General features: G+C 44.5%; 1 protein-coding gene across 1 annotated transcript; it reads right to left on the reverse strand.

Annotated features, from left to right (window-relative positions):
• Positions 1-7,473: 7,473 nt before the first annotated feature.
• Positions 7,474-17,167, reverse strand: LOC108918591 (thioredoxin reductase 1, cytoplasmic-like). Its single transcript, XM_018726036.2, has 16 exons — positions 16,925-17,167; positions 15,997-16,057; positions 13,979-14,088; positions 13,237-13,344; positions 12,922-12,994; positions 12,680-12,799; positions 12,131-12,273; positions 11,659-11,774; positions 10,985-11,210; positions 10,527-10,619; positions 10,218-10,294; positions 9,573-9,729; positions 9,380-9,487; positions 9,183-9,278; positions 8,951-9,085; positions 7,474-8,605 (listed from the first exon to the last, which is right to left on the reverse strand). The coding sequence occupies exons 1-16, from the start codon at positions 17,036-17,038 to the stop codon at positions 8,543-8,545; spliced, it is 1,800 nt and encodes a 599-aa protein (XP_018581552.1). The 5' UTR covers positions 17,039-17,167; the 3' UTR covers positions 7,474-8,542.
• Between the last annotated feature and the right edge of the window lie 5,252 nt (positions 17,168-22,419).

Raw genomic sequence — 22,419 nt, forward strand, 5'->3', positions numbered from 1 at the left:
GACCGTTACCAGTTTCAAAGAAGTGACAACAAGTAAAAACTTCAAGGTAGTTAAGCATGCATCAATAATGCAAAACAGAATAAGCCTTTCAACGGGTGTCCTGAACCATTTCATAATTCAGTTTAGATTATTATGATATATTGTATTATGATATTACGACTTGGAACAACTTCAGAATAAACAGCTGTGTGTGTGCAGCTACAAGTACCAGTCACCTGGGAATTCTTTTAACATTTATTCCACTGGGAATTTAATGTCAGCAGGAACGGTACCTCCGACTGTGAAACATTAATTCTGCTGTGCTGAACTTTTCCACGAGGAAACGTAACCTTTGTCTCCCCCCCCCGCCCCCTCCGTATTAACAGCACAATATTCCATTCAACAGGCCACAAAGTCGGAAACCTCACTTGGGTGCAGAATCATGACCGCACAATACTGCCACCTGCAGGACGACTTGCAACTTGCAACTGCAACGACTTCTGCTCATCTTATGCTACTAATGTGAACAAACGCGTGCGCGTCGCTGAAGGCTGTTCCGAGGAAAGAGCAGGAAAGCGTCCGAAAAGACAAGAAAATAAGCCCATAAATCTGAAGATGAATTCTGTGCCTGGCTATCAAGATTTTTTTTTTAAAAAAAGGGGGGCAAGATGCCCAGTTTACCTGCTTTTCTGGCCTCACGAGACGCGGTAGATGCCCCGCCCGGCGATGAGCAGAGTAAACTTTCTGTAAAAAGCAGCTGAATGATGAACCCAGCGGATGAGGCTGGAGCCCGTGATGCGTTCTGTGTTTTTAAGCCAAGCAGCAATGACTGTAGACTTTAAATTATATTTACTGGGGTCCTTGAATAAACACCAAATAAACTTAAACAAGGTAACTGGAGCGAAGTTTAAAAAAAATAAATAAAAAAAGGTGTAAAACGTGTGTAAAATATATATATATAAATATATAAATTATATATTTGAAATATATAAGTATAACAGGGGTGCAGTGGCGCAGTGGGTTGAACCACAGTCCTGCTCTCCGGTGGGTCTGGGGTTCGAGTCCCGCTTGGGGTGCCTTGCGACGGACTGGCGTCCCGTCCTGGGTGTGTCCCCTCCCCCACCGGCCTTACGCCCTGTGTTACCGGGTAGGCTCCGGTTCTCCGTGACCCCGTATGGGACAAGCGGTTCTGAAATATATAAATTACATAATTTATATATATATGTATACAGCCAGTCTGAATTGGTACCAGTAGGGGGCAGTAATGCACAGGGCGAAGCGCGGAGCACAGTAAAAACAGGGTTCCCCTTGCGGTAAAAGGGACTGAGTCATTCCCCTTTTCCTGACTATTGTTTCTGAACAAGTCCCCACATAGACCTGTGACATGTGAGTCATGTCCAGTACACAAACCGTGTGATTTCAACAGTTTGGTACGTGGCAGCGCATGCTTTTGATTAAACTATTACTCCCACTGTGAAGCACAGTGGTAACACAGCTTACCGAAACTTCTGGAAAATACTTAGAACGCAGTATGACTCTTAATGAGTCAAGGGGGGGGAAAGAAAAAAAAAATCTGAGTATATGCGGAGTAGTGAGCTGCTGTTCTAATTGCAGCGTCATCATTATAATCACTTATGGCTCTCGGCGCTCTTGTTTACCCTAGTGACACCGAAACAATGTTATCGAACGATGCCCCGTATTTTATTTCTTCCCACAAAAGTCTTCTGATGTGAAACCGGGACACCCGCTGCTTGTCAGCGAACACTCGCGTTGCGGAAAGCGCGCCGGGAGGTTCGCGGTTCAAAGAGCTCAAGTGGGAGCGCCGGACGCATCACGAGAGCCTCGCAGGTCCCGTTCGCTCCCATTCGCTCCCATTACTCATTAACTGCGGGGCCCTGCTCCGCGCTGCGCTCCGCCGAAACTGCTCCCCGGTCCCCAGGACACCAGGACACCGAAGACGCGTGGCTTCGCTTGTGTGACTAATCCGAGCTGCGCTCGGGACTCGCTTGGCTGGCGCCTGCCAGACACGAGGACACCGTGGCGTGGGCCTAAATATGCGCGATCCCTCGTTTCCTCTTCTGCGCGGCCACGACCGAAGAGCTGCCAACGCTGGTAGAGGGAGGTACGACACCTCCTCGGAACGCAAGTTCCGCTCCGCCAGGGCCCGTTTAATAACCGCCGAGACTTTGCTCAATAAACAGCTTTATTGGGAAACCAAATGATTCATGTGTCACCTTATTATTATATCACGCACTATGTAGCAATGTATGGCACACTGCCGCCCCTTGCAACCTGCATGTTTGCGGGTGACTTGCCTCTACGGTGAACGGTGTGCTGTGCGTATTTTCCGAGGCTTCGCTCTTGAAAGTCCGTTTTGTTTTCAGTCTCCCGCTCATTAAAGTATGGATTTCAGTTCTGCCCGTAATCATATTTACACACACACACACACACACACACAAAGAAAGACGTAGAAACTCGTTTAATTTTCCCTGCTTAATTTGTGTGTATGTATATGTGGAAGGGGAAGAAAAAACGTGTGTGTACTTATATTAATGTGGAAGGAGTGTTGGGCGAGTTCTTGCCTGGGGGCACTAGAAATCCTAGGTCTGGACCCGAGTGCTCTGACCTTCCCGTTAGCTCTTCCTGCAGATCGTTCAGGATTCCGAAAAGGAGCCTGACGGAGCTCCTGGAAACCTGAGAAACTGAGTTTAAATTTGAAATTAAACGTGCATACGCACTCAGGGAAGGAATTAGCATACAGAGCGCGTTTCACTGATATATCAGCCGCTGCAAAACCCTACCTCATCGCCTCACCGTGGTGCGGTGGCGACGACGGCCGTCTGGCGGCTGTGGTAGCGGGTCTAACTGAGCCACGAAAGGTGCCGACCTACCATCCCGGGGAGGAGATGTGCTTTCTCTACCGAGGAAACATTTGCTCACTCACCGAAGATGGAGGTCAGCTAAGTTTGAGGAGATACACGCAACTGCCCGCCCAGACAGCAGCGTATGTAGCAACAACACGCTAAAATGGGCCCCAGTTCCCCGCACGGCAACCAGGCCGTTCCACAGCGGCGGGCCGGATACCGGGCGATGAGGGGCTGCTAAAAAGAAAAAAGAAAAAAAAAAGAAAAAAACCAGGCTGCCACGGAAACTGACAACCCTCACTGCGTGCACATACAAGTATTCATTTGCATTTACATTCATTCAGCTGTAGGACGTTGGCGAGGGAGGAAATGGTGAATTGTCTCTCGGAGGAAATGAAGCCAATCAAGTGCGATTTCCTCGGTGTCTGTAAACAAGATGGAAAAAGGACTGGCGTGCGATGCGGAAAGACGGCACATCTGCGGCCCTTGGAAAGGAAAAGGAGAGGGACCGCAAACTGGCGGCGGTTTTGGGTTCATTATAAGCAAGGACTGATCGTCGAGGGTAACATCTTGCCAGATAAGATCATCATGCGACGGGATACTGTCTCTGCGCATCAAGAAAAGCCTCAGCAAAACACGGGAATCGATGAGCAGTACATTCAACTACTGCAAGAGGCGAATGCGAGACGCACAATGGCTATAACTCTGCTTGATACCCTAATCCACGGTCACGCACAAAAAGGAGTAAAACGGGGTGATACCATCTCTGCCAACCTATCCACTGCCTGCCTCAGATGGTTACCGGCAGGGCGAGGCTCCGGGGTCGCATCGAGATCAACGGAGAACAACTAAATCATCTCCAATTTGCAGACGACATCGTGCTGATCGCTCAAAGTCCCAGACAGCTGCATAAGATGTTATGTGAGCTGGATAAGAAAAGTAGAGAGGTAGGGTTGAAGCCGAACCTCTGCAAAATGAAGCACATGTGATTGAACACCTTAAAGTTGTGAATAACGGTCGCTGGAGAAGAGATCGGAGGTGGACCGCTATGTCTATCTGGGACAGGAAGTGAATATGCGCCAAGAATTGGGAGGCGAACTCGGAAGGAGAATTAGAGGCAGGATCAGAGGTGCGCATTCAACTCCAAAGAAGTTCTCACAGCAGGTGTTGACAAGGCAGCGCGTGCAAACCTCTAAGTCCACAGTCCTACCAGCCATGCTGTACGGCAGCGAAACATGGGTTAATGAAAAAAGGAGGAGCAAAAGTTGTCGGTTGCCGAAAGAGATGGAACGCAAAATTGTTGGCGTGACACACCTAGACCGTGTAACCAACGAAGTGCTGAGGGAAAGCAGCCGAGTAAAGGATGTTGTGGGAGAATACAGGCGGAACAAGATGAGATGGGCAGGACGCATAGTGCGGATCGCGGATAACCGACAGACCGTGCTCCTAGTTGAGCGGTACCCAAGTGAAGGAAAACGACCACTTCGACAACCTTCAAGGAGATGGGAAGATGATCTCGTCAGATAGGAAGGCCCTGTGTAGAGGAGAAAAGCAAGGAGAAGGGACAAATGGAGAGCATGTTGTGACTGGTGATGTCTAAACAGCAGCTGAGAATCTGATAATAATCCCCTGGATCGATCGGTCCATGGCACCGAGCGCGAACCGAAATTCATAAAATTGGGTCTTTTTAGATGTACCCAGTGTGACAAGATATGTGCAAAATGTCCAGTAGTACGTGCATAAGCTGCATTTTGTTTATTTGTGCAGATGCCTCAAGAGCTGAAAGGACAGTTTGGATGTGGGTTCAATTGTGGCACAATGGGTGGTGGGTTTGCATGAGGCACTGGTTTCCAAAGATCCAATAAAATTTTTTTAAGCAAATCATGTTCAACACCAGATTATGGAATGTAGGCTTGGACTGGAACCCCAGACCAGTAAAGGTTTTACCTCATTATGAGATTGAGCACAGTATGTGGGGTAGGTACATCTGATGTATACGAGCTTCACGTGGGGTGAGCGTACCTGATGTTCGTAATTAGTGCAGTAAATTCAACCTGTGTAGCGTATGTTGTTTAGGGGCAGAATTGAGGACTCAGGAATTTCATCACGGTACCCCCTCTCCCAGGGGGGCGCGGTGGGTTTGGGTGGTGCCTTGCTGTGTGGCAGGTCTGGGGTTCGAGTCCTACTTGGGGTCCAGTGGCCCTGTCTTTCTCCCTGTGTTTGTCACCCCTCCCTTGCAGAGGAAGGACCTGGCAACCCACCTCTGTTTCCTCCCTTGACTTGCCATGAAAACCACGCGAGTGGTCGCTAGGGGGTGGCTTCGACTCGGCACTTACTCTACCAGCCCTCGAGTAAATACTTCAGTAAGCGGTAGAATTCTGGTGTGGTTTTTCAGTTCCAACACTAAGCTCCTACAAAACTAAAAGTGCTTACATAAGATGTGCTATAAACAAATGCTCACTTTCCATCAAATTGTTTCACCGCAGCTGCAGTAATGCACTGCTATTTGCATGTACATTTCAGGTAATTGCTTAAAAATGCAGATTCCCTTATAATCATCACATTTATACGGCGTGCTCCAGCGTTGCCATAGCAACCTGGCCGCTCCATACAAAGCAGCAATGCAGATGCAAAGCGCTGCTCCAAAGTAAACAAAACGGAGCCCTCTCCTTTGATGTGCTGCATCATCTGGAAGAGGACAGGTGGCAAGGTGAGGCTTGCGCCCAAAGCGGAACGGAGAGCAACGAGGAGGACGTGACCCAACTCACACACCTGCCCTGCACAGGCAGTAGGAGCATCCCTCAGCAAGCCACTTTGGACACCAGTTACACAAACACATGAAAACTGTCTAAAGATAGAGAGAGGCCTCCTTCCAGACTGCATTTGTCAGGTGTCACACATTTGTCTTTGTTTCCTCTCTTTTGCACAGTCTGTTTTCCTTCATAAGGTGGGAGTGAAAACAGTATAGCGTAACTACAGGAGGTCATTTTCAGTGATTTCACCTTCTGGTCTTTCCAGCTACACCTTGAGTGTTCTCTTTTTAAAATAAAATCAGTTTCTATAATAACTGCTCAAACTGAGTATATGGTACCATGATGCAGACCCTGAAGTTGCTTTGCAGCACTGAGAGGCCTTGCTCACCATCTCAAAAGCGGAGGGGTGCGGGGAACCTTGCCATTTACCGACTTTCCTGGTACATTTCGCATGAAGCCTTTTATCAACAGGAAATCAGGAATTTGTTATTTACTGCAGCCTTTCGCACCAACAAGTTATATCCGTGAAATAGAATGTACATTATAGAGAAAGTGTGAACATACAGTAAAAATCAGCTTTAAGGGTTCTTTTTATATTAAAAAAAAAAAAGCCTTAAGAACTATATTAGAGCTATGAAATTTATAAAGACACATGTACCCATATTGTCTCACCACATATTTTGGAGAAGGGTGAGTGTGCTGCCTCCTGGGGTTTCTTTAAAATGATGGCAAGACCACCCAGGAGGTGACCAAAGGTGCTCAGTGAAGTGCTGAAAATAGGTGGGGGGGGGGGGGGAAAACACAAACCAATATTCTGTAACCTACCAGCAAATGAACTGCATACAGCAGTTGCAGAGGGAGCTTAACGTTTGGGTTTGATGTGTAAAAAGTAGCCAGAAACAAGCGAGTTTCCCCCACTGACACTTCGTGTAGAGGAGTCCATCTGCCACACACACACACACACACACACACACACACACACACACACACACCTTCATGTACCATGAAACAAACAAAAAGGGCATCATACGACATCTCCACTAAGAAAGAGGACTGGTAACCTGCAGACAAAACCCATTTCCACAACATTCATGTTTGAAAAGCTGGCAAGGTTATTGCATGTGTGTGTGCAGTATCACTAACATGTTATAATGCAGCTTAGGGTGGGGAGGAAAAAGATCTACATCACACCAAATAAACCAAGCAAGAAAGTTTAAACAAAATTTCCTAACCAGACCCCCCCCCCCCCCCCCCAAAAAAAAAAAAAAAAAAAAAAAAAGTCTCATTGATTAGAGAGGCACCTCAAGACAAGGGAGATTTACCCAGGGCTGTGATTAGAGCTGACAAATGCAGATGGCTCCATATGTCACAAACTAGTGAAGGTGACAGTGTCGTACCACATCCTGAGCAACATAATTTGGAGAGACTTCAGGTCAGACTTTACAGATAAGTGTCCAGCCTCAGTACACAGGTGAATGTAACAGGGGCTTGAAGGGCTAATTGTATGAGCTAGGATGAGGCAAGACAGAAAAGTCTAAGTTTCTGGTGCTGAGGAAAGGTATGCCTTCCACTTTAGTCTTGGAGGTACTCCGAGTCCACCTGTTTTTGAAGTAGGTTGAAGAACCTTTGCAGGAAGGTCACTGTATAGAGACAGCAGTATGGTTGTTGGGTATTGCAGCCAGAGGAAGATGGCTATAAAAGCCGTTACTGAGGCTACAGAGAAGGAACCTAAAGACTGTAGTATCGGGAGAGGTGAGCCGTGGGTCTCATGATGAAAGATCCAGAAACAGCCCAAGACTCCAGGTTACTTCACTGATGCACCCAGGTATACAGCCAGACCAACCAATGTTTCCAAATAGCAGAAATGCATTGGAAAATGGCATGTACATTCTTTATTTCCTTAAAACCCTCTATACAGAATGATGCCAACTATTTGTCTGTGGCATCCTTCATTCCTAAAATACAGTGCAAATTTCCCTACAAACACTTCAAAATCCAGATTGCTAGAAGATTACATAATTAACATACACATATGTAAATAAACAGCACATAAAACATGAATACAAATAAGCACAAATTAAACATCCATTTCAGAGCAACATCTTTGAGAACTGCCATGCTGTTAACTTGACAGTTCAGAAGTATAAACTAAATAAGTCTGACAGTTTTAAATCAACAACTTTGACACGTGACATGTTCCCTGTACGGACCCTCATAGCAGAAGCCATTTCTGACCTTATTGCCACTCCAATACAGAAGAATCAAGTGGTGCCAGACTGAAATGGCTGGAAAGCAAACCGAAAGGACACTTCATACTTCCCAGGAAGTACGAGGAGGAATGCTTTGAATAATTGTGTGCATGTCGAAATATTGACAAGAAAGACATTGTACAAGATTAACAGTCCATTGAATACACAAATCTCAAACAGCATTCTTTCACGCCTCGAGGGCAGGGGCTGCAAAACCACACCACAATCATAATATTCAGTTGTATTCTGCTTGTGCACTCGCAGCTCGGTCTGTCACAAGCGGGAAGTAAGGGACTTGGATGTCGAGGCTGACCCGTCTCTGCTCAGAAAACATCAGTCCAGGCCCACCGCAGTGGCTGGGTTAAGGGCCAAGACGTCACACAGCACTGGGACAGTCTCTCCGAGTGAGACAGGGTGTTTCAAAAGGAGCCGAGTAACCCCGCTGTTTAACAGGCTGTTCTGGAAGCATCTCCTCAGTTCTCACTGCCGCTAGGCCATAGGCATGTTTAGCCATCGGGATTTTGACATTTGTTCTACCTTTCGTGTATCCTGTGATACTGCAGATTTGTTGATTTAACCTGAGAAGCAGCGTTAAGAGTCAAACGTTAAAGGGCCCACCTTGATGTACTGGCAGAGAAGAGGAAAAGCAGCGAAATGTAGGAAGGAGGACAGCCTGTTAAACCAGCAGGGTTTAACCTCAGCAGCCAGCCTGTGTGACATCTTCTCCAGATTGCTTTGTCACATGCATGGTAGTAAAGATCTGTCAAAAGAACAGAAAGACATCTGTCAGGTCAAATCCAAGTATAATGTGTAGGAAAAGGAACACTTCAGATGACATGGACAAATTAAAAGCCAGAAAAGGATAACACAAATCATATGGAATATATAATAAAGGACTGGTATAACAAAGTAAAAACTCAGTTCAGGTTTAAAGCAAGATAATCAAGTGCAGTGCACTTGACACTTCAGCACTATAAGCAAGTTAGCAATTTTATCTATCCAGCACAAACAGTAAAATGTAACACCTTAATGTAAGACTCCAATTCTTATTGCATATTTAGTCTTGAGTCACATCAGACAAGATTGTGATACAGGCCTCATTTACCTCTGCGCATGTGGGGTGGATACCGATAGTGCTGTCCAACTGTTCCTTTGTCAGACCACACTTAATGGCTGCTCCAAAACCCTGGGTCACTTCCCCTGCATTGGGGCCCAGATAGTGGAAGCCCACCACTCGGTCCTGCAGTAAAAGGGACAGTCATTGTGCTTTAAGCAAATAGACAAAAGCAAAAAGATACAGTCAGGCTGGGAGTGGCAAGGATCAAATGACTTCTTACACTGTCCAGCTTATTGCAGATGATCTTAGCATAGCACTTGTTATTGTCCCTGTTTGGAACAGTGAACTCCAGCGGCCAGAACAGGGTGTGAAAGACCTACACATAAAACATTATATAAACAGAAGAAATTAAATGTCAGTGTAAACGAAACAAAAAAAAAAAAAAAAAAAAAGTCATTGGTAGCACAAGTTCACTACCTCAATGTTGTCCTGCCCGTAGAGCTCAGTAGCCTTCTCTTCCGAGAGTCCGCAAGAGCCATACTCCAGTGGTGTAAACACCGTGGTGGGAACGTTCACATAGTCACACTGTACATGAATAGGGTGAATGTTAGTCATCTGTCCAGCTTGTGCACCAGCAGAGTATACCAATGTCAACCAATACTCAACATACCTTAACCGAGGAACCTCCAAAGAGTCGGCGGGCCAGCAGCTTCCCGGCCTGGATAGCAACAGGAGTTAGCTCCAACTTGCCCTCTAGAATGTCCCCAATGGCGTAGATGTGTGGAACATTGGTCTGTTCTTCATCGTTGACCGGGATCTTACCATTCCTTATATAAATGTTAGAACAGGGTGTTCAAATGGGCCATTCTGCTCACGGTTTGAGACAGGAGCTGGAATCTCCTTTCTTTTTTTATCCCCAGTTATACTGTGTCGCTGTCTCAGGGTGGGTCCCTTTGTATTACCAGAAATGGCAGTATTACAAGTGCTGGCTTTGTACAAACAGCACAAGACACAGAACGGAGACGCATAAATGGAGGGAAACCTGTGCAGCATTTGCATTTCCTGCTAGTCACCAACAGTAAGTCTTGTACACTCTCCATTAATAGAGCTGTACTATTGCAACACTAAATACTGCAACTGCAGCAGCCTCTCATAAGTGATCAAGCTGTCCTCTTCCTCTTGAGCTCACCACCCCTGTGCATTTGCCTCAGACTTGCTGAATCATGATGATTGCTGAGATGCTTTTAAAGGAACAGTTAGCGCTTACAATAGCTCCTACACTGCCACCACAGAGGAACAATAGGAGAGGACATACTTCTCATTGACTTTGACCCCAGCTTTATCTAAGCCGATTTTGCTTGTGCAGGCATTCCGACCCACTGCTATCAAGACCTGTGGAATCAAGAGACCAATGATTCAGCTATTGCTCCCATTTCTCACCTTGAGCCAATTTTTGTATTGTACAAGAACTGGAAAATGTATTTTTAGAACAAAATTATAAATGTAATTATAATGTAAATATTCTACATTTTAGTAGATTTTCTGCTAATGCTACAAATTATAAAGTTCAGTTAACAAAAACTTAAGTCTGAGAAGATGACATAAAAAGTTGAAAGGTACGCACTGTGTTGTACTCTCCCTCAATAACCTCGTCTGTCTCAGTGGACTTAGCTGTTACCTTTAGCCTTCCTGGTTCACCCTTCTCTAGTTCCTCCACCTGGTAAAACCAGACCAAAAAAGTCATGGTGGCAGATGGAAAGACTCAGCAACAGGGAACACTGGGCTAAGTCAAAAATATACACAGCAAACAGAACTGTTAAAAAAAGCATCCCCCCATGTATACGAAGATACACAAGGAGGAGTTAGGCTCTTAAACTAAATCTTCAGTCACGAGGGACATACTGCTCATATTTCAGGCAGCCTTGAGATGACCAAGTAGGATTAACAGATACGTACAGAATACTTATCTGTAAAGCCCTAAAGTAGCTGAAATTCAGTTGAGATAAGACACGCTTCTGTAGTTTTTCCTGCATTGGCTTCCAACAGTAATACTGACATTTCACAAGTGAGATGCCTGCTTACCTTGGTGGGGACAAACCGTCGTATGAATTTGACCCCATGTTCCTCCATGTGGGCACCAGCACGGTTGGCCATGTCCTGGTCAAAGCCGCGCAACAGGATGGATCGCACCATGATGGTAACATCTAAGCCAAGACCTGCCAGGAAGCCCCCACACTCCAGGGCCACATAGGATGCCCCCACTACCAGTGTCTTACCAGGGCAGTAGGGCAAGGAGAACAGATCATCGCTGTAGGTCATAACAATGAGAGGTGAGCTGTGGCACTTCATTAGAAAATGAATGCATTCAAAACATTTCACCTTCATGTGAAGGAACATCATTGAAAGTTTAATCATTACTTCCACATCCTATGTTTTTTTTTAGGTTAGATGTGAGCAGAAACTCAGCAGCAAAACATCCTTATCTAACCATTTCAGTGGACAGGAACAGCATGAGTAATTCATTATGATACAGTAAAACAGAGCAAAGAGTCAGCCTGACATCTATACTCGTGTAATGTTACAGAATCATTCAGCTGCTTCTATTCCAGCCTTGTAGTTCACATGCTAACACTACAGATGACACAGTAAAATTTAACAGACTTAAAAAGCTCTTGTAGCTTAAGATGAGACAAAGTTTTTTTTTTTTTTTTTTTTAACCACCACTATAACAACAAATGAAAAATTTTGGGGCTCACCTGGTGATGCAGCACTCCTTTTCTCCTGGGATGCCTAAGTAACGTGGACGTTCTCCAGTTGCCAACACAAACTTAGCAGCTGTGTGGAAGGTCTCCTTGCCTCGCTTGTTTGTTGCCTTCAAAGACACATTCACCCAAAAGAACAGGAAAAGCCACATTATCGTTTGGGGGGGGGGGGGGGGTCACACACCAGCATGCGTTTAACAAACTTGAAAATGGTATTAATTACAGTTGTAAGTTCACTCTAACGCTTCCCCACATGCAGAGCAGTACAGAGGCAAGGACTAAATTAAACTTAATGCTTCGTTAACATTCCAGTACCTGGGACGATACTTGTGATCAAGAGAGCTTTCAGGGTCAAACCTCCAGAAGACTGCTGAAGTGAGCTCTTACAAAAGGAGATGGCAACAGCCTGTTTTACTCAGTAATTACATTTAACAGCACTTCTGCAAAAAAGGTTTGCGCTTGTCACCTTGATTTTATGAGGCTCAACAAACTCTGCGTATGAGTTCATGTAGGTGACGTTCTTGTCCCGTAGCTGAACCCTGTAGCCCCAGTTGAGGGAGGCAATGTAGTTGTTCACAGCCGTCTTCATTGTGTCCCAGTTGTGTTTCACTACAGGGATCAAAACAATCAAAAAACTAACCGGCAAGTTAACCAGAAGTAGTGCAATTACTTTAAGGATACCCGAGGTAGGTTAAGACAAAGATAAATTTGTTATTACTGACAATTAATAAATCCCCAAAAACAATTTGAATACAATTTTCAGTTTGCTTCCCCAAATGTGTCATGCTGGTTACCATACCAGTAATCTTACTAAACTAATAGCTTTAGTTAGAATAATAGCTATGAATTAAGGGCATGTTTCATTGTGACTGTAGCACAGGAAATGGGGGATGCCCATTTCCAGGTACTGCTTTTAAAGGTGCATTTAAAAAAAATAAAAAAAAAAGTTATTGTTGGCTTGCAAGCCCTTACTGAAGGCTACTTTTTGTTTCTGTAATCTCTGCATTTCACACACCCGTCTCGTCAAACTCCCAGCCGAACTTGCGAGAATCCTGCAGTGCAGTGCCCAACAGGGCTGTCTGGTGCATGAGCTTCTTGGGGATGCAGCCCACATTGACACATGTGCCTCCTAGACCTGGATGAAACATGGATGAAACATGCAGCTTTAGATATCTGTTAAGGACCAATGTTGTTTGGGGGAGGGGAAAAAAGTACAGCAGATGAGACGACAGTTCAAGTGTGGCATACACCCCTTACCCCAGGTGGTTCCCTTTGGTGTGGGGACCACATAATCCAGGACCATTGCCTTTTTGCCCAGTGCTGCTGCTTCCTATTGAAAAGAAACATTTTCTCAGTTTGCAATACACTTATTTAAAGAACACTGGAAGGTCAGCAGGCACCACAATGGTTGTGAAGGCCACTAGTTGGAGAATCATTGAACTGTTCTGTAGCTGCCCCACAGATAAAACTGTAGGCTGTTCTGCTGCCATCTGAAATGTTATCCAGTAGCCAGAAGAGTGGGACACTCTCACTGTACTATACAACAGAAGATAAACTCAGGTTTCCCCTCACCTTGGAACAGGCCAGTCCCCCTGAACCACCTCCAATCACAATAAGGTCATACTCATAGTCCTCCTTATCTCCAGTCAACAGCTTCTGCAGAAGGCCATCACTGTGAGCCTGTAGAATCCAAGAGAACAGAACAGAGGTTACAAAACTAGTAACAGAGTTAAAACAAAATCATTCAGTACACCTGAATTCATGCAGTATATTATATTTAAACAGAAGTCACTGAGAACATGGCTCTGGCTCGCTGCGACGCCGCTTGGGACAAATGGATGTAGCCATTGTGTGTGTTCAACATCCTAAAATCCAACAGTGCAGAAAGGTTCTCAATGCAAAAATTACTTTGTGTTGTAGCTCTGACAAACCGAACAGCCTATTTTTCCCCATTAGAGGCATCATTAACAAATATAATGACATGACAGTGTACTATGCTTTACCTGGGAGCTCTGCTTTCATAACCATCATGTGTGCAAGTTAATGCATTTTCAATTTGCAAGTGAAATAAAAACCACAGCACAACTTTGTGTACAGCACATTACTTATCTTTCCATCACTATAAGGCTTGCGATTTAGTGATACACAATTTCCTGATACAGAAATTAAAATGCCTTTAAAAGATATATTTAAAATAAAAAAGGTTTTTGGGTCTTTAAGAGCAAAGCAGATCAGCAGAAACATTTTCTAAGACAAATATTTTGCTAGACAAGTGCTGGAGAGAGGCAGTGGAGATTTAAAGTCTGAGCTGTACCTGCATTGTTTTATCACAGCCTCCAACATGGGTCTTGTTGACAAAGACATTTGGGACAGTCCTCTGACCCGTCATTTCAAGCAGTACTTCTTGGTATTCTGGGCCATCCTCTAGAGAAAATCCATACATTAACAAAACCAGCATCAACTTTTTGATAACCAGCTCACTTTCCTCAAATGATAAAACCCAAAAAGTATTATTGTGCACTTTTGAACAAGAGCAATACAAACATTCTGTGTAGACTCAGCACTTTCAAATTTTTCACGACCAGTTTTCTGAAGGCAGCAGTGTATTTTTATATTCACTGTAATCTCTACATTCTTGAATACATATTCTGACCCAATCAATGCCTTGAACCCCATGATGACAATATCAATGTCAGTCCCCCCCCCCCCCCAACTATTCCTTATTGATGACTGCTTATCCATTGCAGGGTCACCATGGTCCAGAAGTTATCCTGGAAGCATATGGTGCGAGTAAGTGTACACCTATCCATCATACACACAGTCACTCAAACAAACCATGGGCAATTTAGATGAATCAATTTGCCTGAAACATGTCTCTGCACTATTTCAGAAATCTGGAGCACCAAGTTACAAGGACCAGCATCAACATTGGATATTTTTGTAAATGTACTTAGCAACAGTGTCACAGCAATAAAGTAGCAAGGCAGAGATGTGGAAATGTGGAATGCTGTCAAGGCACAAATTTCAGAAAAACTTATTGGGTTTTGTGGGTGTACACTGCAAAAAGGGACAAAAGACAACAATCAGTACAGTAGTAAACTGATGTAACAGTATCATGAAAGACATAATGGGCTGGGGGTGGCAAAGGGTGTTATTAAAATGAGAGGTCTATTCTAATGAGATAATTAGTGTTTCTACACAACTTGACAAGATCGGGAGACAAAATGATGCTGCATCTTCTCATGAGCAGTCAGCTAGCAAATTCCTGTAGCCAACTGAGGCATTCACCTCTCACCAACATCCTCCTACAAGTGCAAATCCACCTCTGGCCTGCTGTTTCTTCAGCCCATCCCCATCTCCCCCAGCAGACTGAGAGAACACTGCTGCTTTGATAGAGAGGGGGAAATGACACAGCAAAATCTGAAAAGCCTCCTGGTTTATAAGCAATCATCTTAAACCGTGGTAGATCATGCAGTGTGACAAAAGCAATGTGAAATGTTCAAACCAGTCCACAGCAGTATTCTCTACAGCCATCTGGAGTTGAGGCTTATCTTCCAACTGCTACTCTTGTTGGCAGTTTTTTTTTTTTTTTTTTTTAAAAATACACAGAACTACACCATATATACCCATCTGTTTCAGTGACTTCATTTAAAGCACTGTAATCTGACTTTCATGTAACCAGACAAGAGTAATACGAATTGCCTATTACGCATACTAGCATAGTGAGATGGTGTAAGGTGTGTAACCTCGGTTTTGGCCTAACAGATTAGGACAACACAATAGATGATACAGCTATTTCTGGACTGCTGGTTGTCAAACTGATGCACAAGTGGAAATCAAAGCTGAGCCATTCAGCTCTTGCCAAATTCCATGTCCTTCAGTACATTAGATAAGAGTGGAGACTTTCATTTTCTTAAATTAGTCTTTATGAACCATAGTGTGCACACTTTCTTCCCAGAAAATGCCTCCCAGGATAGAACATACCCCACAACAACTTTCCCAGATCTGGGGTTTGAAACTCATTTGCTGGAACACCATTGCTTTCTGCTTTTTCACTGCCACATTCCAACACTCCAACAATCCACTTCTCAGGAGTAATTGTTGCAATTTATAACTTACCAATGAACAAATTATAAAGCCTGCAATTACAGCTCCATATTTTAGTTAAACAAATAAGGTTAAGTAGGTAGTGTTGAACGCCTCCCGGGGTCTGAACTTGCAGCCTTGTGTGTCCTTAATAAACTCAATGCAGAAATTTCTGCCTTAGAAAAGAAACGTTTGTAGAGAAGCTCAATCAAACAAATGACAGAAGGCGATGCACTACACACTCACCCATCAAGTCCAGCTCCACCACATTGCACTTCACGTTCAGTTCTTGGAACAGATCCTTGACCTGAGAAGCAATGAAAAACCAAGAAGTTTGCACACCCATTACATTCCTTTAATACTCAAGCGTTGTTTCCAACGCTGAGACCGTCCTGTCCAGCGGCACTGCAAAGCAGGTAAGATTTGGTCTACGGATTGACTTAAGGACACGAAAGAACAGCGCATTATTACAGGGCATCTCCGGAAGAAGGAGACACTGCCTTTGCAGCAGCATCACCACAAACAATTTCTAAAAGTTGACAGATACCACAAAGTGTGTAACATGTTCCTGACTTGTCAATATACCCATCATGAGATGAGTTGTCTTCACAACAATGAATGAACTGTTAAAAATCCATGTATTCCAAGTACAACTCACCCTGTTGCTCCAGTAAATTACCCAGCTGCACTATAATAGGTAAATAAGTAACACCTTTGTTTTCCTTCAGCTACAGGAATAAATCATGCAAATATGCTCTAGCCTTAGGAATGTGTTACATTACACTACAATAATAAATATCTAATCTTTCTAACATCACTGACTGGTACATCTAGTAATGATGTCAGAGCAGTCCAACAACACTAACTTACAGGACTGTAAGAGTACTGTACCTAATAATGACATAAGTAGTACTTAGTCTAGTTTAGAGTAGTAATACTACTTTATTTTAAGATTGCATTAAATACTGTATTTCTTTTTTTTTAAACTTGCTGAAGCAGCCTTATGACCATAGTTTCACGCCACCTCCTTGGTTTGTGACATTTGCTACTGAGCTACCAGCTGAGGTGAGATTCAAACTGTAGTCTAAACTAGGGCGGAGCAGGTCTAACCAGTAGTCTAGAGAGACTAGAGAGTGTGTGTGTGTGTGTGTGTGTGTGTGTGTGTGTGTCTCACCGTCACGCAGTACGGACAGTAGCTCTTGCTGAACACCAAGACGCCGCTGGACTCGATGAGCTCCTTGATTCGCGCCTGCAGTTGCTCCCTACGGGACAAGCCGGGCGGCGGCATATTGAGCGCCTCTCGAGTCTCTCACACACCACACGCGCAAACTTCACGCCCCACTCGCGCACTGGTCCAGGCCGAGTCGCGCACCGCTCTATATACCGACTCGCCAGCCGTCGGACAGCGGCGGTCCCGCTTTCGACGTCACGCAGCACGCAGCACCCCGGGGGTGTCCAGTCACCTGCCTGATCAGGAAACACCTGCGCGGAAAACTTACCACAATTTCGCACATGACATGACGCGAATAATTCGTTGCGGCTCTTTTAGTTTACTTTTGTTTTGGTAAGTTTCTTTTGAGAATATACTACAGGCAGATTACGGAAGGACCGACAGTAGTTGGCCCATCGCGGACAGGCGGAGAGCGACACCTCACGGCGAGGAAGAGAAAAAGAAGCTTTGGAGGGAAAACGTTTGGTCCGTTCCTCACATAACGGGGTTAACGCGTTGTTGTTCCAAATCACTACGTTAGGCAAATTCACATTGTGAGGAGGTCGAATTACCATTATTTCCTGTGGGAAAAAAATCAGTTTCGCGGCAAAAATAATTTACAAAATCAAAATAAAATCAATACAATAAAAGACCTGTCACAGTCACACCAGGCCCAGGGTTGGGTAAAGAAGAGAGTAGGCAAATTGCTGGAGATTCCATTCCAGCCACCTCTTAACCAAACTGTACTCTCAAAGGCGGTACAAGTCCATCACCACTAGGACTTCACGTCTTCTCCGTGCTTCTTTCATGAAGTCAGTCAACCACCTCAATATAATGAACTAGGTGTAGCCCCTGAACCAGCTGTGGCCATGATGTCCTATATCTTCTCCACTGCTTGTGTCTACAGTCCTATTGTTGTTTATTCATTACTTGCACATGGTGACTGTTTTTTACACTGCTATTGCCCTGTCCTCCACTCTCTGTACATTGTTATATTGCGTTTCACGTTTGGTGTCGAACAGCAATTAATTCTAATATACTGCAAACTGGCAGTCAAGGGTTATGAGCTCTGAAAATAAAATTTACATAACAATTTCTGGAACAAAATTATTATTTCTAGTGTGGTTTTAATGTGATATTTTCAGTAGTTACCAATAACAGCTTGTCCAGTGCAGGGTCCTGGAGATTCAGAGTCTGTCCAGGAAGCGTGAGGCAGGCTACACCCTGCACAGAGACATTGTGATTTGTCTACTTACTTCTAGGTCCAGAATCTGTCCCGGAGATACAGGGGGCTTAGTTAGGGTGCACCTTGGACGGGACAGCAGTCCTTCGCAGAAATGTTACGAACAGCTGAAATTTTACAAGTTCTCAGTCGTTCTCTGTACCCAAAGGAAGACGACGGAAGACTTGACAAGATTATCCAGTTTCATAGCATCCCTCACCATGGAAAAGGTGGAGCTGAAAAGGATTTACTCAAGTGTCAGTGTTTTGTACTTCTACATAGTCTTTTATCAGTGGCCAGAAGGTGGTGTTGTGTTTCACTGCTTTTTTATTTGCAATCTGAAGGCTGTCAGTTAAAAAAAAAACACTGATGCTGAAGTAGTAGTGTATGCAAAATTTTTAAGGTATTTCCCCCCAAATTGCTACCATCCATCCATCCAATTCCAGTAACTGTCTGTCCTGAGCAGGGTTGCAGTGAACTCAAGCCTATCCTGGAAACACTGGATCCAAGGCTGAGGGAAGATATACGCTGGACGGCATGCTAGCCCATCACAGGTGGTACAGAATAGCCTGCTATATCAATTATTGTAAAGTGGATTATATGACATCTAAAGTCACCTTGTATAAAGGTGTCAGCTTAATAAAGGCTGAAAACAGCAAAAATAATTCCCAAAATGAGCCACCTGATTGTCAAAACATTGACCAAGGGCTTTAAATGACTTAATGATGCCCCAGCTAGGACACACTTTAATGTGTTTATGAGTACAGAGTCACCCAAGAGGCATCTCCACCTGTGTGGAGTGTGCATTGTCTTCTTGTGCTTCATCCTCTTTCGGTTTGGTTTTCTCCCTGTGCTCTAGTGACATGCTGTTCATGGAAAATGCTAAGTATATATTAAGCCTGCATATATTCATACCCTAGGGTGTGGCCTGCCTTGTGGCCCATCACTGTGACCTGCATCAGGTTACTGAAAATACTTAAACAAGTAAACAACAGTCAGCGTACTGATTTATTGCCACCTTGGACTTGGGTTTGAATTCCTGCTTCTGCCGTAGGATCCTTGATCAAGGTACTTAGTCTGACTTGCTTCAGCAAAAATTAACCAGCTCTATAAATAGGTAAATCATTTTAAGTAGCTTAGTCTACAAACATTGTAACTCCCTTTGGATAAAAGAGTGGGTTAAATTAATAAATAATAATAACATGGTATACCCTGACTAGGTGTGGTGGTGCAGTGGGTTGGACCAGGTCCTACTCTCCGGTAGGTCTGGGGTTCAAGTCTCGCTTGGGGTGCCTTGTGACGGACTGGTGTCCCATCCTGGGTGTGTGCCCTCCCCCTCCAACTTTATGCCCTAAGTTGCTGGGTTAGGCTCCGGTTCCCCGTGACCCTGTATGGGACAAGTGGTTCAGAAAGTGTGTGAGAAACTAGCCTAGTGTGTGAATGAGTGATGCTTGAAACCTTGGTTAGCAACTGCAAGTCATTCTCTCTCCTCAAGAGGGTGCAATTGCACCATATGTGAACATCTCTGCTCATTCAGCTTTTCATTGAATCTTGTCTCATCCCCAACAAATACATGTCCCTGAATCCACCTTGACACTATTCAAACTTGTGGACATTTGTAAAGGAACCTGAGTATGAAGGACTCCTAACAATAATGCAATTCCATGGCTAATGCGAGAAAAAAACATTGAGATAAGAAATCAATACAATGCCCAGCTCTCAATCGTTCTCTGTACCCAAAGGAAGACGACGGAAGACTTGACAAGATTATCCAGTTTCATAGCGTCCCTCGCCGTGGAAAAGGTGGAGCTGAAAAGGGTTTACTCAAGTGTCAGTGTTTTTGAAATCCTCATTGAACCAGAGGGTGACAAATGTACTGATTTTGTATGGCAGCCTTGGACTAGAGTGTCCTTGCATTCTCTCTGAGTCAAGCTTCTATTCATCACTTGACTATGAAAAAGCCAGATTTACTTTATTTAACACAAAACATGACTGTAAGTATTTAAACTACAGAGAATAAAGTGACCTTCCCACATTATCAAAGCTTAGTCAGTGAAGAGACTGCACCAGCGCTCATTCTGGGCTGCAGCCCCTGCATGCTAGATGTTCCAGGGCCAAACATTATGGTGAGCAACATCGTAGAAGCCAGTTTTGACCAAGCAAAGAACCACCCCAATTATTAATTGCTACAATAAGATCTGTGCTGAAAGAAATATTGACATGCATGTATGAAATGAAGGGGGGTGCGGTGGTGCAATGGTGTTGTGGATTGGACCGGGTCCTGCTCTCCGGTGGGTCTGCGGTTCGAGTCCACTTGGGGTGCCTTGCGATGGACTGGTGTCCTGTCCAGGGTATGTCCCTTCCCCCTCCAGCCTTTCGCCCTGTGTTGCCGGGTTAGGTTCCGGCTCCCTGTCTGGAACAAGCGGTTTCAGATGGCGTGTGTGTATGCATGTATGAAATGAAGCTCATTTTGACATGGGAACACAATTAAGCTCCATTGTTTTCAAAACAAATGAGACCATTGCATTCATGACAGAAGCACAGTCATCCCACACAAGCTCCCTGGGAGTCAGACACCCCAGGATCATTCTCTTTGTGCTCGGATGAATGAGGAGCTCGAGTGAAATAGCCAGTGCTTGGAAGAAAAGAATTTGAAAGTAGAGTCTGCCTGAGCAACTCCCTCTCCCCGATAGAGACACGGCCCAGCCTCTGAGATAAGATGTATGTATATTTTATCATGACTCTCAGCTGTGGAGGCCCAGATCAAATGTATTCTGCAAGCAGAGCTCCTTCTCTCTCCGTTGTGTGTGTGTGAAACACAAGTGCATTCAGCTGAAAAAATTATAAATTTATACAAGTTTCAAAAGTTGTAACTGTACAGAGTTATAAAAAAGTTCACGTCATTAGTGTTATCACGGAGATGGCGCCTCATAGGACAGTAAGTGCAGTGGCGATGGCTGAACAGTCACAAAACTGACCCCGTGACTTAGGAATTGTACCATTTTATAGCCTTAATTGCTTCATTGAAACATCAAACTGTATAAATGGTTAAAGTATAAAGTGCAAGTTTCTTTACTTTGCCATGTGAAAACAAAGGGCCTTTTGCTGCTCCTAAATGGCCATGACCATACCGGTGTTTACTCAAGCTCTGGTATTAATTTCTTTAAGTAACAGTTCAGTGGTGAGTCACCTAATAAGTGTAAATCAGGTGCCAGTTAAAATACATTCTTTGCAATGTGTGCAGACCACTAAGGAGCGAGTTTAGACGACATGTTCAGCGATATTCTGTTCCCGTAGGTCAAATGCTGCTTAAGAATCAAAGCCAATGACTCTGTATTGGACGATCACTTATAGATCCAAACTGCTAGTAATGAACCTGAGGTGCACGGTGGCACAGTGGGTAGCACCGGATCCTTGGACAGAGTTTCAAATCTATCTCGGTCTATGTGGAGCTGGCCTGTCGTTGATGTGTTCTCATGGGTTTCCTCAGGCGCTCTGGTTTCCTACCATAGTCCGAAGACATGTTGTGTCTTGCAAACCGGTGACTCAATATCATCCTTAGTGTCTGTATGTGTGTCATTGCCCTGCAGTGAGCTGGAATGCCACTGAGGCTCTACCCTGGCTCACAGCCTATGTCTCCTGGACCAGTGCTATGATCCTGCACTGGACGACCGCTTACATGCAGTTTAATTACTATTCATCCATTATCTATATGGCATAATTCCAAGATGTGAATGAAACTGACTTAACATATAGGCTAGCCAGAAGAAACGTTATTGATGGCATATGATTCCAAAAAGAAAACACCTTTCTTTTTCCTCAAATAAGCTGCCTGAAGAAATTCCTTGAAAAGGAGATTCATGTGCTATGTGGGAGATTTCAGGAGTGAGAAGGTTGGTGTCCATCCCATTGCTGTCCATCCTAGTAGTGACAGGCAGTGCCAATAGCCCCGATTCACTGGCCTGCTTCACGCCAATGACAGCTGCCACTGATACAGGCCTCGGGGTTCACGTAATTAGTTCTGTCTGTGCTGTCGATCAGCCCTGAGCAGAAGCTTCTCAGGTGAACGGGTCTCCTATCAAATAACCCAGAAGAGATAATCAAGAAGGCCTTCTCACCTGCAGAATTAACTCTGCAGCCTCTCTAAAGGGGTGCAGCTTCATTTCACCTACTGCATTGTCCATTTATTTTTTAAGGGCCTACGTCACTCTGCGCCGCTGCCGTGGAAACTTCGCCG

The sequence above is a fragment of the Scleropages formosus genome, chromosome 22 (genome assembly GCF_900964775.1).
Source record: "Scleropages formosus chromosome 22, fSclFor1.1, whole genome shotgun sequence".
Classification (NCBI taxonomy): Eukaryota; Metazoa; Chordata; class Actinopteri; order Osteoglossiformes; family Osteoglossidae; genus Scleropages; species Scleropages formosus.

What these genes read in the sequence shown, in the direction of transcription:
- LOC108918591 (XM_018726036.2), bottom strand. Translation starts at nt 17,038, where the DNA reads ATGCCGCCGCCCGGCTTGTCCCGTAGGGAGCAACTGCAGGCGCGAATC. An exon ending in ACCAAAGGGAACCACCTGGG is followed by an intron (nt 12,800 to 12,921) that starts GTAAGGGGTGTA and finishes TGTTTCATCCAG; the next exon opens with GTCTAGGAGGCACATGTGTC. An exon ending in GGGGTCAAAGTCAATGAGAA is followed by an intron (nt 9,730 to 10,217) that starts GTATGTCCTCTC and finishes CATTTATATAAG; the next exon opens with GAATGGTAAGATCCCGGTCA.